General features: G+C 42.7%; 1 protein-coding gene across 1 annotated transcript in view; it reads left to right on the forward strand.

Annotated features, from left to right (window-relative positions):
- Positions 1-21746, forward strand: part of FER1L6 (fer-1 like family member 6) — a 146660-nt gene that overhangs the window by 106824 nt on the left and 18090 nt on the right. Inside the window, exons 25-35 of the mRNA XM_060127378.1 lie at positions 895-1075; positions 1484-1701; positions 3175-3297; positions 4530-4569; positions 5764-5876; positions 6905-7036; positions 8447-8572; positions 10976-11103; positions 14951-15121; positions 18072-18232; positions 20472-20614. Of these exons, the coding sequence (XP_059983361.1) occupies positions 895-1075; positions 1484-1701; positions 3175-3297; positions 4530-4569; positions 5764-5876; positions 6905-7036; positions 8447-8572; positions 10976-11103; positions 14951-15121; positions 18072-18232; positions 20472-20614 (1536 nt within the window). The remainder of the gene's footprint in view (positions 1-894; positions 1076-1483; positions 1702-3174; positions 3298-4529; positions 4570-5763; positions 5877-6904; positions 7037-8446; positions 8573-10975; positions 11104-14950; positions 15122-18071; positions 18233-20471; positions 20615-21746) is intronic.

Consider the following 21746-nt stretch of genomic DNA (forward strand, 5'->3'; position numbering starts at 1 on the left):
TAAATCAAAGAAGGTGACAGTGGTTCCCAAAGTGTGGCCCCCAGTTTATCAGCATCACCTGGGAACTTATTATAAATGCAGATTCTCAGGCCCTGCCCCAGAACTACTGAACCAGAGACTGTTGGGACTGGGGGGTAGGGCCCAGACACCTCTGGTTTGACAAGCCCTGCAGGTGACTCTGATACACACTGGAGTTTGGGAACCACTGGCCTGGAAGACGCTGTCATGGAACTTACTACAATGGTTAGAGTTTTAAAAAATTAGTTGTACATAGCGTGTCAAAAGCAATGCTTGACACCTGTGCTTTTGTTTATTTCTGTGCTCTGATTTGGAACCAACTGTGAAGTCAAAGTTTGCTTTGTCTAACCCAGTCAGTTCCAATGGACACAGATTCTGAATCAAGAAGGACTAGAATTAAAGAATGTGTACTGTGTTTGCAAACCTTCCAAATCAGACTTTGTTGAGCCTCGGGGTCCACCAGGGTAAAGAAATGGATGGGGCGCTGGCCCCTCACGCTCAGCTCCATCTTAAATGGCTCAATTCTCATCTGCTTTATATCTTGGGTCTGGATTAATGTTCATCTGAGATGAAAGTTCGGATAAATACAGTAATGACAAAGTAAGAGGACTGAAGACTACTGCCATAGAGAACTTGGGAGTATGTGATTTTTGCAGTTTACACCTGGGGTGAATCGTTAGTACCATCCTCATATGTTGGGTAATGACTCCCTGGCTTGAGGAGGCATTGCTCCAGACTCTGGCAAGCTGCAGGGGTGACCTGTAGGGAAAGGACAGGCAGGGACAGAGGAAGGATGGGTACCTGGCTTGCTTTGGTCCTACACCCAGACAGGTCAGCCCAGGCAGTGCCCCACTTCACCCCAGCCTCTCCCTGCAGGAGCTGCCTGAGAATGAGCTTCTGCACCCACCCCTGAGCATCTGCGTGGTGGACTGGAGAGCCTTTGGGAGGAGCACCCTCGTGGGCACCTACACCATCAACTGCTTGAAACAGTTTTTGTGTAAATCCAGGGAGCCCCTTGCCCTCACCTCACAGGTGGATGGAGCCCAAGTTGTGCAAGGTAGGAAGCTCCTTCTAGATTCTAGCGCTGTGGGCTACAAAACCGTGGTGCCTGCAGGATCTTTCTGAAGAATTTCCTGCGGTCCCCTCTACTTCTTTTATTTTTTATTTTTGGCTGTGTTGGGTCTTTGCTGCTGTGCGGGGCTGTTCTCTAGTTGCGGCGAGTGGGGGCTACTCTTCATTGCGGTGCGCGGGCTTCTCATTGCGGTGGCTTCTCTTGTTGCGGAGCACGGGCTCTAGGTGCGTGGGCTTTAGTAGTTGTGGCGCACCGTCTTAGTTGCTCCGTGGCATGTGGGATCTTCCTGGACCAGAGCTCGAACCCGTGTCCCCTGCATTGGCAGGCAGATTCTTAACCACTGTGCCACCAGGGAAGTCCTGACCCAATGCACTTTCATTTTGGCTATTTCAGATTCATTAATTTCCACTGAGCCTTCTGAGACCCCCAGCTCTGCTCAGGAGCTCCCGACAGATCAAATCTTTGTGGATATTGGGCCGCCTCCCACAGTGGTACCCGACTTGGCCCAGGTTCAGGCAGCCAGCCTGGTGGATATCCCTGACCCATCCCCTATGCTGGAGACGGAACACAAACCTGCAGCCCAGGAGCCACCGAAAGACAGAAAAGCTAAGGTCGGAATGTCATCCCTCTTCATATTTACCAGGCACATTAGAGTTCGCTCAGAGGTTTTAGATGCTAATCCTCCCACCTACTAGCTGTGTGACCACGGCAAGCACCTTCACATTTCTGAGCACTAGTTTCTTCATCTGTAAAACGGGGACACCAATACCCACTTCACAGCATTGTCATAGAATCAGATAAGTCAGTGTATGTGAAATTAAAGTGCTAGTCAAATGTGATAGCAGTATTTAATTGAACAGAAACTCTTAATTCATTAGCTTGGAAAAACAATGGTTTCCTCATCAAGGCTTATTCCACAAATATTTTGAACCTACTTTGTACAACGTCACGTAGGACCAAAAAGATGCGTCTTCTGGTCTACATAAAAGTGAGACTTATCCTCAGTTAGCTGAGATTCTGGGAGGGGAGATGGATAAGTACACAAGACCATAAAATGGGGACATGAGTAATCTTCTAAGTCATAGTTTTAAGGGCAAAATCCTGGTGTATCTAGCAACTGACTTAAAGAAGAAAGCAGGTTTAAGAAAGTCCTAAGAGATGACCTGCCCAGCAAATTATAAAAGCTGAAATAAAAGGCACAGTATGGGAGATGAATGGCTATTTTCTCAGGCTCTTCCCATCTCATCCAGGCTCAGCGTGACTCTCTGACAGCCCACGGGGTTCTCTCCATCCCACCAGCATTGTACCTGCCACTTTATGTTGCAAATTTCAGTTTGTTTGTTGCCACCATAAAACTGTGGGCTTCACCAGGTCATAGATGATTTTTAAAAATATCTCTGTATCCCCCGCACTTGATAGAGTGGCTGGCACATTGTAGATACCTGAGAGATGTCTGAGAGCAAATGGATGATAAGTACACGATAAATTTGGCATGACACAACTTTCTCCCCAAATGCTTCCCTTCTGCCACGTATGCATCACACTGCTTCTCCTATCCCCCCATCACTTATGTTGTAGGTGTCATTTATTTGCATCTGTTCAAATCAGAAGTGATGCTAAAGGAGGATTGTCTACCTATGTCACTTAATCCTCATGACAGTGAAGTGAGCAGGTATTATTGTTCCTAGTTGAGGAAACTGAGAATCATAAAATCATAAACGTTTATATTATGTTTAGAAGCTAATTCCTTTTCTACTTTATCACATTGTATCATGTAGCCTGCTTGTCTCCTGCACTGAATTCGAAGCTTCCCAAAAGTAGGGATGATGTCTACCCCTTACATCCCCAATGTCAACCACAAAATCTCATACCTGCTTGATAAATGTCAAATAAGCTCATTAATGGATGACAGATTATTAAACTTTTATTGATTTAAGAGGGACAGAGAGCTACAATCACAAAACCTGCTGACACCTCCATCCACTTCCCCGAGGGTACCTACATGTCCTCTTCCTTAGTAAACCACTTAGCCACCAGCATGCAGATCCTTGACACCTAACAATCCATCCTTCATCCCTTGCCAGGATGCCAGGAGACCTTCTCGGAAGTCTACTAAAAAGAGAAAGAGGACCATAGCGGATGAATCTGCTGAAAACGTCATTGACTGGTGGTCGAAATATTATGCCTCCCTGAAGAAAGCACAGAAGGTAGACTCTCTCCTGGCTGTGACAGTCAAGGCTTCGATAAGAGCACAGCACCATTTAGCACTCTCCCCCACCTCAAATCCTTCATTGTCCCCTCTTTTAAATTCTGCTATAGGTAGGCCCTACTTGGGTGTGGTTCTGTTAACTGCTGAAGGGTTCAAAGCCTGAAAGGACCAAGGGTCCAGTACTGCCAAATCCTCACTGTCTGGCTGGAGCTGGCCCTAGGACACAGGCTCTGCTGTAAATGCTGGCAGGATGTGCAGTCTATCATGGCATCCAGGGAATCTGCCCACCTCAGGGAGGTCTAGCCAAGAGAAATGGGTCTCTGGACATGTGGGCATCAGCGAAGGGGGCTTCAGGTTCACCTGGAGATTCCAGGTCAAAGGGCTCCAGGTCTCCAGCAGATTTCTAAGTTCATATGGGAAATTATCAAAGTAAAGGCAGAGGTCTTGGCCTTAGCAAATGGGAATAATCAGCAGGGTCTCATGCACAGGGAATAAGAAAGGGATTGAGTTATAAAGCCAGAGAACCAGTGGGGAGTGGGTCTGGAGACACAGGCAAAGGCTCAGTGGGTGAAGCTGTAAGACTTCTCTTCCCTGAGTAAAAATGGAAAGGAAAGTTGTTCAGAGGTTATCATCATATTTTATTGAGTAGCAACTCTTCTGATTCTTTATTTGGAAAGACCATAATTTCTTCATCAAGGACTATCCATGAATATTGACATATAGTTAAATAAACAAACTAAGTGTTAATCCCTGCTTCCAAACACCCTCGTTTTACTACAATGGACACTACCACTTCTGGTGAGTGTTCAGCCCTTTCCTCTTTCTCCGCTAACCTCCCCAGTCCCAGGACAAACCCAACAACCCAACGTGCCAGCCCATAAAACTCATAGTTGCAGATTGAGGTGATGCTCCAGGGATGTGGAAGAACAGTGGGGAGAGGGGTTGCTTTCCCAGCAGCTGAGAGGAGGCTGCACACAGAGGACGAGGACGTCCACAGTTTGGTGGCACCGGTTTTGGAGGTGTGGGCGCGTCTTCTTTAGGGCAGGGCATCTCCCTGCACTTAAGCCCTAGGTCTTTACAGTGAGGCTTCATCTGGGGGCCACTGAGGACTGTTTGCGTATTCTTTTAAAATGCAGAGGGCTGAGATAATTGAATGAGAACTGTTAGCAGTCAGGGTTAATAAGTGAGACAAGACAGTGTCCATCATCTCGTCTCCCTCTTTTCTCAAAGGAAAAGGAGAGCAATTCCAAGGAGCAAACAGGCAACACAGGTAAGTGGCTGTTCTGGGGACATTTGAACATGCATTAAGGCCATGTGAGTGAGCAAATGATAAAATGGGAGCCATGGGCGCAACACTGGAGCCCAAAGCCCTCATTTCCCTAGTGAGGAAATAATCCCAGGAAGATGACGACACTTGAAAGAGGTCACATAGCTGATTTGAGCTGGATGGAGACCAGATCCCAGGTCTTCTGAGTTCAGTTGAGTGCTGAAATCGACCCTTTGGCTCAAGTCCCTATGTTGACAGTCTTAATGCAGAAACAGCAGAGTAAAACTAGGAGCAAGCTGGGACGACAGGCCAAAGCCAGCATGATCAACTTTAACACAGGTGACCTGGATTTAGCTTCCAAAACGCAGTTGACAAGGTTTGGGTAGATCTGGTTTGGCAGAAGCTCAAATGAAGAGCCCTGGGATTTGAAATGACCACAAACTTGATGTAAGCCAACGGTAAGTCTTGGCCTAAAAACAACAGTAACACCAAGTGCTGTTTCAGGTGGCACAAAAAGTGAGAAAACCAGAGCCAAGCTCAGTTCCTCAGGCCACTCCTACTAGCATATTTAATTCTAAGACCAACCCCATGACATAAGCAATCGTATCTTGATTTGCAGATAGTAAAACAGAAGTACAAAGAGGCTGAGTAACTTGCCCAGGTTTATGCAGCTAGAAAATAGTGGAGCTTGGGTGATTTTTCTCCAGCATCTGCTCCTAAAAAATTACTGAATAATCTAAGTACATTTGTGACATTGTGTTAGACCCTTAGCATATTTGAGCATGTTGTTGAACTAGATGATTCTCAAGTTCCTAAACAGATCTGAGAGGGAATGTATCTAAAGCTTTGGTGTCACTCCATCCTGGGTCTGTTCTTTGCTAGCTGGGTGACTGGGCAAATTACTTACCCTCTCCGTGCCTAGCTTAATGAATTCTCGCATATGGCAGGGAAGGCCAACACATTGCCAGCCCCGGGGCATCCACTGACACTGCACTGCTGCATAAGTGGTATCTCCTCTGCTCCTTCAGTGCACGGTCTGCAGGGCTATGTGCAGAAATCCTACAGTGAAATGTTACTATTTCTTTCTTAAAAGAAGGGTCATGACACATGCCAGAGCAAAGGGAAAGAGGGAGCATGACTTTGTTTTCTCATCTCAACAGCGTAAGAAGTCTAACCATTTTCACTAAATGTTCACAGAGGCAAAACCAGACGAGGTAGTGGTAAATATAGATGGCCTGAAGAAGAAGAAAGACAAAATACTCAAGAAGAAACTCAAAGAAAAAGAAATCCCCAACCTGGCTGTCTTGCAGGTGTGTGGACACAGCCATCTTGGCCATGGTTAGGGTGGGAAACTCAGGAGGTGGGCGTTCTTTTAGTGCTTCAGTCAACTCCAGAATACCTTTGTCTGAATAACTTACTTTGTCTTTGTTATAATCATTGATGCAGAGTAACAAACTAACAAGCGTGCAAGCCAAGCTCCACAGTGGAGCTTGCTAGTTTTCTATTCTCTACATCCTCCTATTGAGAAGGGGCATAGCTTCACTTGGTTAGCCTGGATGCAACAATGTAACTTACAGTTCCCCTGGGTTCACCTCGCGGGGCTTGACATCATCATGCAGATTCATCGTGCAGATATGTACAGACTCGACATAGCAGGAGTTTTAACTCTTACAAAAGTCAGCTTCGTCAGGCCAGTCCTAACATTAGCCAGAGGCTATTAGCTAGAGGCATATTGATGGATATGAAAATTGGCATTATGAAAATTATGTACCTAGATAATGAATTTAGGTAAGTAATTTTGATGGGAAATTTGAACAAGTGATTTAATTATATTACTCAATCAAAAACTCAATCCAATTTTCCATTTCTAAAATATATATGTAATTTTCTGCTTGGAAAATTCATGACTACATGCATTATAATAAAAACAAATATTCCATCACTTTATATGTGTTAAGAATGAAATGTTCAATGAATATTTTTTAATTTGAATGTCCTCAAAATATTGTAGTCTGTATCCAAAAATCAATGACATCAATTAGCTATAAAAAGCTTTGTCACATTTATACTTATATATTTAAAATATTGTTGGTTTAGCTATACTTCTTAGAATTTCAAAGTTTATCAAAAACGTTTTATAAATTTCAGAGTGGTACTTAGTTCTAGGAATGCCAAGTCAATCATATTCCTTATTTTGCTGAAGATAAATTAACAGCGCCTCTTAGATTTTTCCAAGGGGCATATACGAAGGCTGGTTTTGGAGAATCTTGGCAGTTTTCATTAAATCAATCCTGGGCTTTCCTTCCTCTGAGCACACTCTTCTCCCTTTTCCCTAAAGATATACAATGGGGATCTGGAGAGTGAATTCAACAATTTTGAAGACTGGGTGAAAACCTTTGAGCTGCTCAGAGGCAAGTCTACGGAGGATGACCATGGCCTTGACAGAGACCGAGTCATAGGAAAGTTTAAGGCAGGTTCCAAGGTTAACCCTTTTATCTGGCTCTCCTGTCCATAAATGTCGGATATGACTCAATTCTGTTGGACTGTGGTGTGCGATGTCTGTAAGGAAAATCCTTAATCTCTCTGCAGGCCCCTCCCTCTCTAGAACCCCACAAGACCTAGCCCCAGTCTTTCAAGGTATTTGATTTGTGGCCAGTAAAGTGGATCGGAGCTCAGTCTGTGGAATATGAGGAGGCAGAGTCATTGCCTAAAGGGATCACTTAATTTTACTCTGCTTTTCCCACCCCCTGACCTACCAAACATATGATTTATACAAGCCTATCAGCTGAATGATTAAATTAATCAAACAACACAAACCCTTCATCTGGCAGACTTACGGTGTCAGCACCACAAAGCAGTAGCTGACACTCACTATGAACTTACTGCACGCCTGGGCCCTTTATATGAAGGTGATGTGTTGGAAATCGCATGGGCATTGCAGCTTGCCAGTCTGGGTTTAAATCCTCATTTAGGATTTAAATCCTAACTAGCTTGTGATCTTGAGCAGTACTTGACCTCCCTGAGCCTCGGTTGCGGCATCTGAAAATAGAAATACTGAAGCCAAGATTGAATGAGATAATGGGAGGAAACACTAGCTCAGCACCCTGCATGTAAAAGGCACTCAGGATTCCATCTGATGCTCCTTTCGTTTCTCACATAACAGCTCCGTGAGGAGGGTGGTACTGTACCAACACTGATTCACTGATGTACCATGAAGAAGCACAGATGCAGGAGGGTTATGTGAATGGCCTGAGGACATCCAGGGGACAAGAGTAGCACCACCCCAGGTCCTGTTGGGTCCCAGGCTGTGCTCCTTTTCCCAGCGCTATGCCCTAGACATTTTTTTTTTTAATTTTAAAAAGCCCTCTTTATTTTGAATAGTTCAGATTCACAGAAAGTTGCAAAGATGGTAGACAGAGGTCTAGTGGACCCTTCACCCAGTTTCCTCCATTGTTTACATCTTATGTAAATATCAAAACCAGGATATCCACATTGATAGAGTGTGTATATAGTTTTATGTAATTTTTATCACATATGTAGATTTGTGTAACCACTACCACAAACAAGATACAGAGCTATTCCGTCACCACAAAGATCTCCATCATGCTACCCCTTTATAATTATGCCCTGCTTGTGACTGTCTCTATCCTCTGGCAATCACGGACTTATCCTCTATCTTTATAATTTTGTAATTGCAAGAAAGTTATATAAATGGAACCCTCCAGTATGAGACTTTTGAGATTGGCTCTTTTCACTTATATAATGTCCTTGAGATCCATCCAAGTTGTTGCGTGTATCAATAATTTATTCCTCTACATGGTTGGTTTTCAGTGGGGCATATGACTATCTTGTTTCAACGGGTAGTGCTTTGTGGTTCCAGGGCTCCTTCTGCATCTACAAAAGCCCCGAGGATTCCGGCACCAAGGACAGCAAGCAGCTGAGAATCCAGCAAGGGATTCCATCCAACCACCCCATCAAAGTCCTGATCAGGGTGTACATTGTTGCGGTGAGGCATCCTTGTTTACTCTGAGGGGTTGTCTTAATCTAGAGCTGCCATAACAAAATACCGTAGACTGGGTGACATAAACAACAGATACTCATTTTCTCCAGTTCTGGAGGCTGAAAGTGCATGATCAAGGTACCATCAGAGTTGGTTTCTGGTGAGACCTTTTTGCCTGGCTTATAGATGACCACCTTCTTGCTGTGTCCTCAAATGGCCTTTCCTGTGTGTGTGTGTGTGTGTGTGTGTGTGTGTGTGTGTGTGAGAGAGAGAGAGAGAGAGAGAGAGAGAGAGAGAGAGAGAGAGAGAGAGAGAAGAGGAAATCTGTTGTCTCTTTCTCTTCTTGTAAGACCACCAGTTCTATCGGATTAGGACACCACCCTTATGACTTCATTTAACCTTAATTAGCTCCCTAAAGGCCCTATCTCCAAATACAGTCACATTAGGGGTTAGGGCTTTGATGTAGGCATTTTGAGAAAACACAATTCAGTCCATAACAGAGGGTATGATGTTTGGTTGGTAACATGGACCTTTGCTGGCTTTTCACTGAGCGAAAATATTTCCCAGGCTGAGAGGACTGCTCTGTGTAGCTTTATTTGCTCTCTGTGGTTGCCTGCTAGCTGGGCAGGAAACCAAGTAGCACTGAAGCAGGAAGCTCACAGGCAAGACAGCGGGAAGAACCAGGGCAGAACAGGGCAGCTGCCACTGTGCAATCCTCCCCCGCCTCCGGGGCTATGCCTCTGTTCTGCTGCAGTCAGAAATTTCATTTCCAGTGTATTTCCAAGAAAAATATTATCTGCCCTAGGCTTCTTCTTTTCTGATAATGAGAGCACTAAACACTAATTGTGAAACTTTTGGTCTGATTGCCAGGAAGCTCGGGGCCAAATTTGGTGCTCAATCAAAGCAACTGTGTACTAGACATTTATGGTTCATGTATTTGTTTTCAATACAAATTGAAGTTGATTTTCATAATCTTACTTGATTGTAGTCATTATATTTTATATTAACTCTTTGCTTAAATTGCCTAAAATCGTTTTTAGAAACCGAAATGAAACATAAAACAAAGACGAGTTATTCTTTATGCCAGGGGACAACTAAACATCCCCTTTCCATCATGCAGTTCTCATGTTTCCTTTGTTATTAGCAGCAACGTCATCATGGCCATGACCACCATGTGCCAGGCATGTTCTAATCACTAAGGATATCGTGACGGAAAAAAACACAGTGCCTGCCCTAGAGGAAGTCACAGTCTAGTTGGAAAGATGAGAAGTAACTTGTAAAGTTATCCAATAAAGGATACTTGTAGTATCCTTTATTCATTCATTCAACAAATATTGGGAAGACCCTGTCCTAAGTCCTGGAGTTAATGTAATGAACAAGACAGACAGTATCCTTGCTCTCGTGAAAATTATAACTAATTGGGGGTGGTGTGGGCATTAGGAGAGTATGAAAATAAACAACAGACAGATAAATAAGCAAGATGAATGTCAGAGATAACTACTAAATAAAGAATTAAAATTGGGGGATGTAATCAACTATACTTCAGTAAAAAAGAAAAATTGGGCAATGTGGTGACGAGAGTAAATGGGGAAGGGACAATTTTGGATGGAAACCAGGATCTTGACCACTAGACCATGGGGCCAGCAGGGGAGGGACAATTTTGGATGGAGTTTCTCCTTAAGTAATTGACATATAGGTTGTTCACAATTTTTAGCTATTAAACAACGTTCTAATGAACAACCTTGAAAATATAGCTTTGTGTGCTTATACCCTCCTGTCTGTAAGACAGAGTCCTAAAAATGTGATTGTTTCTTATCCAGCTCTCATCTCTGCAGTTTCTCCATCTTCTCCATGTCCTTCCTCACCAGCTCCCTACCCTGGTCCTCCCTGACAGAAACAGATCATTACTCAGCTGACCAGCGCTAAATGCAAGACTGATGGGGTCATGGATTCAGAGTCCACTACTTCTGGGAGGAGGCTTTAGGTCTATCCCATAATTTTACATATTAATCTCAGAGAGATGACATGTTTTGCCCAAGATCACATGACTACCTAGAACTGGAACTCAAATTCGTGCCGTCTGCTTCCTGGTCCAGCAGATTCCTCATTACTCTGTGCCAAGGGCTGCTTTCCACTGGGGAGACAACTCCAGAGAAAGTAGAACTTGGGCAAAGCTGATAACTTTTAACAGCAGAGTAGAGAGGCTAAAACAGTGGTTCTTAACTTTATAGCTGCACACTAGAATCCTCTAGGGAGCTTCTAAAGATCCCCAGGGCCAGGGCCTGTTTAATCAGAACGTCTGGGAATAGACCTCAGGCATCAGTATTTTTTAAAACTCCCAGGGGATCCCGGTGCCAGCCAGTGTTGAGAACCACTGGACCAAAGGGATTTTTTTTTTCTCTTCTCCAGGCATTTAATCTTAGTCCAGCTGATCCAGATGGCAAATCGGATCCCTACATTGTGGTCAAGCTTGGCAAAACTGAAATCAAAGACCGGGACAAATACATCCCTAAACAACTGAACCCGGTATTTGGAAGGTCAGTGGCCACCTGGGTTTCATTGCATTGTCCGCTCTGCATTTGTTCTTATGGTGCTTCTGTAGGGTGTTTGGTGTGGATACGTGTGTGGGTCTGAGTAAACAGTGCAGGAGATTAAATGCAGACTCCTGCCCGGGATAACAGCCAATCAAGCCTCTCTTCATGGAGAAGGGCTGAATTGTTTCCTTGGTCCCCTCAGCAGCTTGGTTCTGCATGGTCTTCATGGCCATGGTTTTCCAATAATGATTTTCCCAGATCTCAAATTTAAGACACCACTTGAACAGTCATCAGATTCAGCCTCCTGCCTTGGAGAGAGTTCCTTTTTACAAACAAGATAACCAAGGCCCAGAGAGGTTTAGAAACTTGTTCAAGTTCACACAGCTCATAAGTAGAAGAGAAGGGGCCAGATGTTTGGTCTTTTGTCTTCTACCAAAGAGATTTTTCCATCATATCATCTTGCAGTTCATTTGAGGTGACCCCTGCGGTCAAAAAGTGGAACTGCACCCCCCACCTGTGTTTTGTTTTCCTGCAAAGTGTTTACAATGCATCGCACTTGTGTTATGTTTAGGTGAACCAGGCATTCTCCAGTTCACAGCAACCCTACCACCCCATTTATCTTCTAAAAGGGTATGTCACACATTTATGTTCCCTGCTTGGGTTTGTGCTCTCGACTGCCAATAACTCTGGAGTCAAGCAGACCTGGGTTTCACTCTGCCACATACAGGCTGAGTACCTTTATGCAGACAGCTTAACCTCTCTGGTCCTAGTTTTTCTCATCTGTAAAACAACAGCAGTGATACTTGACTCTCAGACGCCTTTAGAAGATTAAATATGACAAGCACCTAGCATGTTGTCTATGATAGTGCATAGTAGATACTCAAAGCTCATTAGCTTCCTTCTGCTCTCTCTTGAAAATCATTTTAGCAATGCACACATCTTATGTGTATTTAATGTCTTTTTTTCCGGAGTGACAAGGAGCCTGGGATGAAATCCTTATCCACCTCATTTAGATTCATTTACACATTTGTGATCGCTTTGGACCCTCTGACATTTGATCAGCACCAGCTTCTTACATTTCATTGCTCCCAAGGAAATAAGGCAATAAACCATCTTGCCTGTTCAGATGAAAGAGAGTGATTTAACAGACACGCCCTTGCTTCCCCGAGCGGGAGTTGACCTTTATCATTACCTGCTGTTTACGTAACCAGCACTTCATTTTGTCAAGTGCTTTGCAGTCACGTTTTATGAGCTGCTCTCACCACAGTGCCATGAATTAGACTGGCTTTATAGCCTCCGTTTATGGCTGTGGTAAGCAAAAGAAGAGGGTGATGGAATAGTCCCTCCTGCCTCTGGCACTTCAGAGCCTCTTCCAGAAGCCCACCTGGTGTGGATACTTTGTTGGATGTATATTTAATTGTTACTCAGGGACAGACATTGTTGGCTCAATCTGTGTTCCAGCAGGGAGAGTGGAGGGCTCTCATCCCCGACCTGGGGCCTGGGGAACTCCTCTTTGAGACCTCCCCATAGGAGGATATCACAGGCTCCACCCCTGATGCCCTGGGCCCTGGTCTGCTTTACTTTTCTTCATAACCTGTGACATGAATTGGTGTGTTTATGTCTGTCTCCCATCTCCCCGCTAGAATGTAAGCTCCATTCGTGCAGGGACTTGGTCTAGTCTGTTCAATGCTGCATCCCCAGCACCTAGGACAGGGTGTGGCACAGAGCAGATGCTCTTTAAATATTTGTAGGATGAGCAAATGAACAAACAGATTGACAAACTACCCTTCAGTCAGTTTTCAGTGGGATTTCATGGGACCCCATCATCCTGAGGGGCTACATGTCTGAAGATTGGTCAGAGTTGGTCGTTCCTCATGTTCTTAATAACCACAGTGCCTGGCACATAATGGATATCTCATAAATGTCAAATGAACAAGTGAATCAATAAAAGAATGAATGAATGGGCAAAGAAACAGTGAGACATCTTTGCTCTGAAGCTTTCGGTACTGAATGTTTCTACAAGGCTCAGTTTTCACCCATTTCAGGATGCATTCTCTTTTCTCACACCAGTGCTGTTTCTAGGGATCCTATCTCAATGACACACACATGTTGGTATAAGCCTAGTTTATCCCCGAATGACTGGAAGTCCAACCATGGTGAGCTGTTTTTGGTAGTTTTTCTAAGGCAGCGCTAATGAAAATTCAGGAGAGGTGAACCTGTGAGCACATAGCACACAACTCTGGGAGATGGACCAGAACAGTTGAGCCCTCTGTCCTCTGTCATGGTTGCCGGGGGCAGTTAAGCACTTAATAAATCCTTCCTTGGTGGCAGCAGCTTGGTGATGGCCAAGCTCAGAGGTGGCTGGGGGCTTTCTTGTGAGATGCCTCTAGAATATCAGTTACAGTTTCAAATCCAAATCTTGGAGCCCCAGAGAGGCAGTACTGCGTCTTCAGGTGGAAGAAACGAATTTCTTTTTTGCATAGCTGTATCCCTGGCCTGCAAGAACTGCCAGCCTCAGTCAGTTACAGGCACTGGAGCTGTCCAGCATCTCTGCTTCTTTCTCTCTGAGGAGGGCTAATTGGCTCCAGGCTGTGCTGTGATTGCTGTCCCTAGCAACCTGGAGAGTGAGAGTGGACCTGACGGTGACGGCAGCAGCCCAGACAGGCCTGAGGACAGGCAGAGAAATAATGGGTCCTCTATTCTCCCCTCCTCTGCGCATCCTCTCTGTCCCTTGTTCCCAGACCAGCCTCCCCACCTTGTCCCAGGGCAGAGACAGGAACAACTGGAGAAACACTGGTGTATCCTTGATTTTGTTTTCAAGAACACATTTCCCGAAAATGCAGGCTTTCACTCCCAATTTAATTCTTAGTTATCTTCTCTAACGCTCAGTAGCACGGATAATGCATTGTCACAGGAAATCCGACAGCATTGCTATTCCTTTCAACACTGACTGGGGTGAGATTGTGGAAAGAGAACAGTACCAGGAGTTAGGAAACTGGTACTTATCCCAGTTTGACCTGATTTAGGATCCTGGGCAAGTCCCTTGTGTTCTCTGGATTTCAGTTTCCTTATCTGTAAAATGAAGCGATTGGATATGGTGATTTCTGAGATCCCTTACAGTTCAAGGAAACATTTATCGTGTCTACTCTCTGCGGGTGAAGTGCAGCCTCCAGTAATGTGGAGATGAAGAGGTCTCTGTTCTCAAGGGGCTCAAAATAATCTTGTAGAGACAGCATTCCAGTCCTGCAAGTCTATGTTCTAATGATTTTCCATTGTCAATAGGATTTTCATTTCAAATAAACCCAGCTGGTATTCCCTGATGAAGCAACAATGGAGGAGAAAGGGAATGGTAAATTATTGGGTACCAGGTTGAATGCCTGGAAGTAAAATCTGTGTTTATACAAACACTATCACATTTAACCACTCTGCTATATTATAAAGAAGACATATTTATCCCCATTTACACATAAAGAGGCTGAGAGGGATGAAATAACTTTCCCGACGTATTACAACCGGGCAGTGGCTGATTCAAAATCCAGATTAGAAATCAGTCCTGTTTGAGACCAAAATCTAAGACTTTCCTCTCCCTCTTGCTGTCACCCTAGTTGAAGACTACAAGGCATGGTCCATAAAAGAGGAGATGATTGGCTACTGGAAAACTGACAAAAGAGTTGGAAATTGGTTGCATCTCAATGAAAAATTAAACCACATAAACACCCATTAAGTAGTAACTGGTTTGTTGAGTGTTTAGTGAATTCATATGGACTGTAGGTGGGCTAAAAGTGAAGCAGGGAAAAGTTCTCTGTATCACCAAATGCTGTTGATTCCTAAACCTCTGCTTGGATGGCAGGTCATTTGAGATCCAGGCCACATTCCCAAAGGAGTCCTTGCTCTCTGTGCTGATCTATGACCATGACATGATCGGGATGGATGACCTCATTGGTGAGACAAGGATTGACCTGGAGAACCGCTTCTACAGCAAACACCGAGCCATCTGTGGCTTGCAGAATCAATATGAGATGTAAGTTATTCCTCCCATGGAGACACTGTTGGTGTTCTGAGGCTGCAGCGCATGTGCTGGGAAGGCCAGCCAAGGCCCAGATTTAATATCTCAGATGTGCTCCATGTCAGCAGGGCTAGTTTGGGGAAACTGCTCACTGCACTTGAGGGTACTTGGGGCTGGGGAAGCAAAACTGATTTAGAACCCAGGGCAGGTTCTTCAAGAGTCAAGAGCTGAATTGTATTTGTTCATTCGATCAGCTGGGCCTGGTGGACAGAGTTCCCAGTGGGGAATGATGCTAGAAGAATGACTAATATAATACAAATGCCAATATCCTAGTTAATTACAACAAACACTCAGGAGTGCTTACAATATACCATGCACTTTACATGGAGTATCTCGTTCAATTCTCTCAAAACCCATTAAGGTGTTATCCCCATCTTACACAGGTGGGAAAAGTGGGTCCAGCTCTCACTCTTTACAAAGATTTTTGAATTCTGATTAATTTTAAAATATAAATTATCTGCTTTATTTTTACTTTTATTAAGCCTTTTAAAATAACATTTATTTCTTAAAAGCTAACCTGTGCATAATAGGAAACCAAAAACACAAGGAGCAAAAAACAAAGTCATCCATAATCACCAGCAGTTTACCATTTGATATGTCCTTCTAGGTCTTGTTTTTGTATCTACACGACTAAGTGTCCATTTTTATGTAATTAAGATCATACAGTTATGTATCATGCTTTTTCACACACCACGAATATTTACTATTTCAAAGTCCCAAAGCTATGAGTATTTTAATAACCAAGAATACACTACACCAACTCAATCTGGAAGGAAAAAATGTAATCCTGCCTTTCTTGGTGACAAAAATTTCATAAAAGACGAAAATAGCAGTAGGCCTCTAATATTGGCTGAGTTACGATCAAAATACTACATTCCCTTAATGTTCAATTTGAAATGAGACATAGAGCAACAGAGACCAGCTTTATTTTTTAAAGTATGATATATTTAATATCTTAAGAAGAAAACTCTTACAAATATCAGCTAGGAAAATATAAAAGCATGCATTAGATTTCCATGGTATAATTTTAGAAATATTTCTTCTGAATATAAAGTAATATATAGTCCTTGCAGAAAATTTAGGACATACGGAAAGTACAAAATGATGCTCAAGATATTTTATCCAGAGATGAAATTTACATTAAAAAATGTGTATGTATTTCCTTTTAGTATTTTTTTCTATTCTATTTCCCCCAAAGTTGGACTCACACTGTCCATGCAATTTTGTAAGCTTCTTGTTGGACTTATACCCTTATAAGCATTTTATGATGTCATTAAATATTCTTCAAAGTCATTATTTTAATAGTGGTGTTCCATTATATAAATTTACTATCAAATGATATAACCAATTTCCCTTCCTGAATTTCAGGGCATTTATATTTTTCTTTCTTATTCCATTAGAAATATTGCTGCCATGCACATTCCCATACAAAAGCCATTGCAAACCTTTCTGATAATTCATTCAGTGTTCATCTATAGATATGGATTTATTCCATTAAAAGGAATGCACACTTTAAAGACTTTTAATATATATGTCCAAATGGCTCTCCAGAAGGGTTGGACCAATTTACACTCTCATTAACACAGTCTGAGCATCTATTTCCTCCATGGCATGATTTTTCAGACAAGTCTCTACTGCTGGCCTGTTCTTCTCTGAGCCTAGAAGGCCGGTTCAGTTTTGGGACTGTAGTGAATTTATAAGCCTCCTGGTGTATTTACATCATTCTCAAGTACCTGAGAGGGTACCATGCAGAGAATGATTAGCTGTGCTCACTCTGAAGTCAGTAAAGGAAGCCACAAGCAAACATGGTGGATCTTTTGTTCAGGAGAATTTCCTGACAGTAGAACTAGCAGGGACCAGGATAATTTAGTCAGGGAAGTTGTTCTCTGAAGTTTTAAAAATAAACAAGAGCACTTATTTCTGGGGAGGCCTATGTATGGCTCTGGGGGTGGCTTGGAGTCTTTTCATGATCCTCATATCTCTGGCCCAGTGTAGGAAAACTGCTTTATAGCCATGTTTTGGTTTATTTCAATGCTTAAACAAATTAAATTCTGATGAATCCCGCATCCCAGGGAGCAGAGAAATCCAGGCTTATCTTGGTCATGGTTCCTAGGGAGCATCTCATTGCAAGTTAATAATTTTTAACCAAACAGCTAGTTTTTTAAGGGAAGAAGGGGTTGAAAAGATTTAGAAACTCACCACTAGGAAATAACTGATTAGAGAAACGGCACATCAAGACTTCCTGCCTGTGACATGAGTTGGCAGAGGAGAAGGGAGGAAAGAAGCAGAGAAATTGGAAGGATGAGCTAGGCTTTCTTCTTAGAATAAGTAGCAGCCAAATAGCTATTCTGCTAGGGACAGAACAAACTAAACAAAAACTACCTGCAAAGAAATCCACAGAGACAGAAAGCAGATTGGTGACTGCCAGAGGCTGGGTGGGGTAGGGGCAGTGAGGAGTAATTGCTTAATGGGTAGAGGGTTTTCTTTCGGGGTGATGACAATTTTTTGGAACTAGATAGAGGTGGTGGTGGCACAACACTGTGAAAGTACTAAAGGCCATCAAATTGGTCAACTTTATAATAGTCAATTTTGTTATGTGAATTTCACTTCAGATTTTTTTTAAAGGATGCATTCCTTTAAAAAAATATCCAAAACTACCTGTAAGGAATGTTTATGTCAAGCTACTCAGAAGTTCTGCCTTTTGTACAAGCATACATATGCAGAGGTATTGACCAGAAGAGAGAGAAGATGATAAAATGAAAACACTAGCCCCAAGCATGTAGAAGGTGAAGTTAAATCTGAAGGATTAACACAGATCATCCTTAGGTGGTCCTTTTTACCGGGACCTCAGATGTGGCTCCCAGGGAGGCTGGACCTCACCCTCTGTCCCTCCTCCACTTTTCAGAGAAGGATATAATGCCTGGAGAGACACGTCCAAACCCACCGAAATCCTCACCAAGCTCTGCAAAGACAACAAGCTGGATGGCCCCTACTTTTGCCCTGGGAAAATACAGATAGGAAACCAGGTCTTTTCTGGAAAAACAGTCTTCACCGAGGAGGACACAGGTAACTCCCCCAATGTATCCCACTGACATGGCTCTTCTTTTGAAAAGCCTGCTTTCAGTGGTATTGGTGACTGAAGATAATGCTCATTTATTGTAAAATTAATGCATGCTCACAATAGAAAATATGGAAAAGTAAGGAGGAGGATGAAAATCACTCTTAATTCTCAAATTCAGAGATAACCATGGTGCGTGCTGGTATATTTCTTTACAGAAATATAAATTTTGTACAGTGTGTGTGCAATTTGGCACATTTTTACATAATTTTAAATGTACCATATCTATAGTTTTGTACTCTGCATTTTCTATTTCCAATAGATTATGACAATTCTCTGTTCTTTGAAACAATCCTTGATAATATTCTATTTTATGGCTGTGACATTTATTTCCATTGTGTCCATTTTTGTAGTGACACTTAATGCTACCACGAACATCCTTACACATATTTTTGCATATTTCTGATGTGTCTACAGTACATATCATATAAGTAGAATTGTTGTGTCAGAAGATAGACAATACCTTAAAATTAATATTACATAAAATAAATCACTGGACACAACTCAAATTACCCCCATAAGTGTTATACCAACCAATCTCCTGTTTCAACACCAAGAAACAGATTTTTCCATACGAGCAACATAGGACGTACCAGGAATATCCCAGAGAGCCTTTCATAAATTTAGGATAAGAAAAAAAAGCCACCTTTACTTTAAGGATATAGAACAATTTCTGTACTGTCACACCTGTCCATTTGATGCTTAAAAATTACCTATATATGGTTCAGTGCTCCTGATGCAAAAAGCCCGATTAAGTACATGCTACAGGGTGTTTTGACACTATGTTGATCCCACCACTTCAATGCCAAGATTTCTTTTTACCTTATTGTTTTGGCCCCAAGAACTTCTTAGAGGTTCATGCATGCAGAGTTATTGACATTTAGTGTATTAATGATATTGATGAATTTCTGTGAGAAAAATACTTTTTTGTAATGTACTCTATGAAGCCCCTTTAGTCCCTTGGTCAGTATTCTACATTTCATGATTAACCAATTTACTTGCCCACCAAAAATCTGAAATTATATTCATTAAGATCAGTTCTTGACTGATGAAACTTTTTGACAAAGATTTAATTCATTGATTACTTGTTCATCCCTATTGACTTTTACTGATTGTAATGACTGCTGTTGGGAGATTCTTTTGGTAGCCTTTTTCTGGTTAAACCTGGTTCAACTTTCCTATGTCGAATTTGGCCCTTCTAAACTTTGTTCAAGAAGATTTTATTCTTTCAACAATTTTTGCCTTATTTTGTGAGTATCGTTTCTACTGGCAGTTTTTGTCATGAATTACCTTTTTTGGTAAAACGATAGATCAGAGAATCTTTTCTGGAGTAAGTGTTGGTAGACGGGAGATCCCAAGCAATGATGAGAAAAGTCAAGAGATATCGATGGGCACGTATTGTGGCTGTTTCACCACGTTGCTTAGGGTCACACTGGTTCTCCAGGCCCTCTCCCACTGTGGTGTTAGCAAACAGTTTTATGTCTCCAGGAAACATACCCTCTCTCGTCCCTTGCAGCCAAGTTTGTGATTCATAGACTCTGAAGGAGTCTGATTCAAGGGGTGAAGGGAGTCCAGTACTCCAAGTCTCTGACTGAGCTCTGGATCTTTTGGTCAACCCATCTCATTTCCCACTCTCTTAACTTTCTTTTAATTAATTTTTATTTTAACTGAAGTATCGTTGATTTACAATGATGTGCAAATCTGTGCTGTACAGCAAAGTGACTCAGTTATACACATATATACATTCTTTTTTTAAAAAGTATTCTTTTCCATTATGGTTTGTCCCAGGAGATTGGCTGTAGTTCCCTGTGCTATACAGTAGGCCCTTGTCGTTTATCCATTCTAAATGTAATAGTGTGCATCTACCAGCCCCAAACTCCCAGTCCCTTCCTCTCCCTCCCCCTTGGCAACCACAAGTCTGATCTCTAGGTCTGTGAGTCTGTTTCAGTTTTGTAGATAGGTTGGCTCTCTTAACTTTCAATCTCTTTCCTCTTCCCACCACTCTACTCCTACCTCTTTCCATTCTCTCGTCCTTTTTCTCTTTCACTGCCTTTTCTCTCTCTCGGTTCCTTGGTATATTTAAATGAACCTTTAAGGGAGTGTTTGAAAACGTATCTGACAGCCCATGACTATCACCTTACAGGAACACATCTGACAAGTCTCTTTATTTTTCTCTCTTCCATGCAGATGAGACGGTGGAGTCGTACGAACACTTGGCCCTCAGCGTTTTACACTCTTGGGAGGATATCCCGGAGGTTGGGTGTAGGCTGGTTCCTGAGCACGTAGAAACTCGGCCACTGTACCACAGGGATAAGCCAGGAATGGAGCAGGTAGTGGCCAAGACAGTTCTGGCCCCCATAAGAGTGTTCATCCCCGAAGAGAATGACTTTTCCCCTGCAAGTTACTCTTGTGTGCTGTATAATAATGGTTCTCAACCAGGGACAATTTTGCCCCTCCTGCCCTGGATGTTTAGCAATGTCTCATATATTTTTGGTTGTCTCACGTGGGTAGGGGTGATATTGGCATCTAGTGGGAAGGGACAGAGATGCTGCTAAACGTCCTATTCTGTACTGGGAAGCCCTCCACAACAAAGAATTATTCAGCCCCAAACGAATGTTGAGATTGAGAAACTCTGCCCTAAAATCAGAGTAGGATTTAGTGCTCTTTCCCTTTTATGATTTGAGTTATCACGTTCTTTCTGAAGAATCCTGACATTTGAGAAACTTCAAAACTCATCTGATGTGCCCAAGACCTTGTCCAAAAATCTATCAGTAACCACACAGCCCACTAGTTTTCCCAAAGAAGCAATAGATGGAGGCTTACCTTGAAGAACTGGCAAAACAAGCTGTGTGGAAAAGATAACTAGAGATCTGGCTTCTGAGTTAGAAGGGAGGAGAAGACAAGTTTATTAAGAGGCTTTTATGTCGTAGGCCCTTTACAGAAATTATCTCACCTAATTAGGATGGCCATAGATTTAGTTATCCAAATTATGGCCATTTTGAGAGTGAAAGAAGGCACTATTAATAATTAAGCTGATACAAGGGGCACACACCATGATTTTCCTAGACAAACCGGTGTGTGTGTCACCTCACGCTTATTTCTTAATACAGCCTCACGATGAAATTATTATAATCCTTACTTTTAAGATGAAGAAATTGAGGTTCAGAGAGTTTAAGTAACTTGCTCAAAGTTACTCAGCTGGTAATAAGTAGAGGTGGGATTTAACCCAGGCAGTGTGAGTCCCTAGTTCTGTCCCAGCTCTGGACTCACTCTCTGTGTAGTCTGGGCAAAGCACGTGGGCTTGACTATAATGGGGCAGGAACTCCCACACTGCTATCCCAGCAATGCTGGGGTATAAACCTCGTGATAGCATGTGTGAGGGCGTGTCTTGAAAGGATAAACTTTTATCAGATGTAGAAGCTTATGACTGTTTCCTAAGATTTACTACCAGATGTTTGAAAT

This window comes from Lagenorhynchus albirostris, chromosome 17 (genome assembly GCF_949774975.1).
Source record: "Lagenorhynchus albirostris chromosome 17, mLagAlb1.1, whole genome shotgun sequence".
NCBI classification, from domain to species: Eukaryota; Metazoa; Chordata; class Mammalia; order Artiodactyla; family Delphinidae; genus Lagenorhynchus; species Lagenorhynchus albirostris.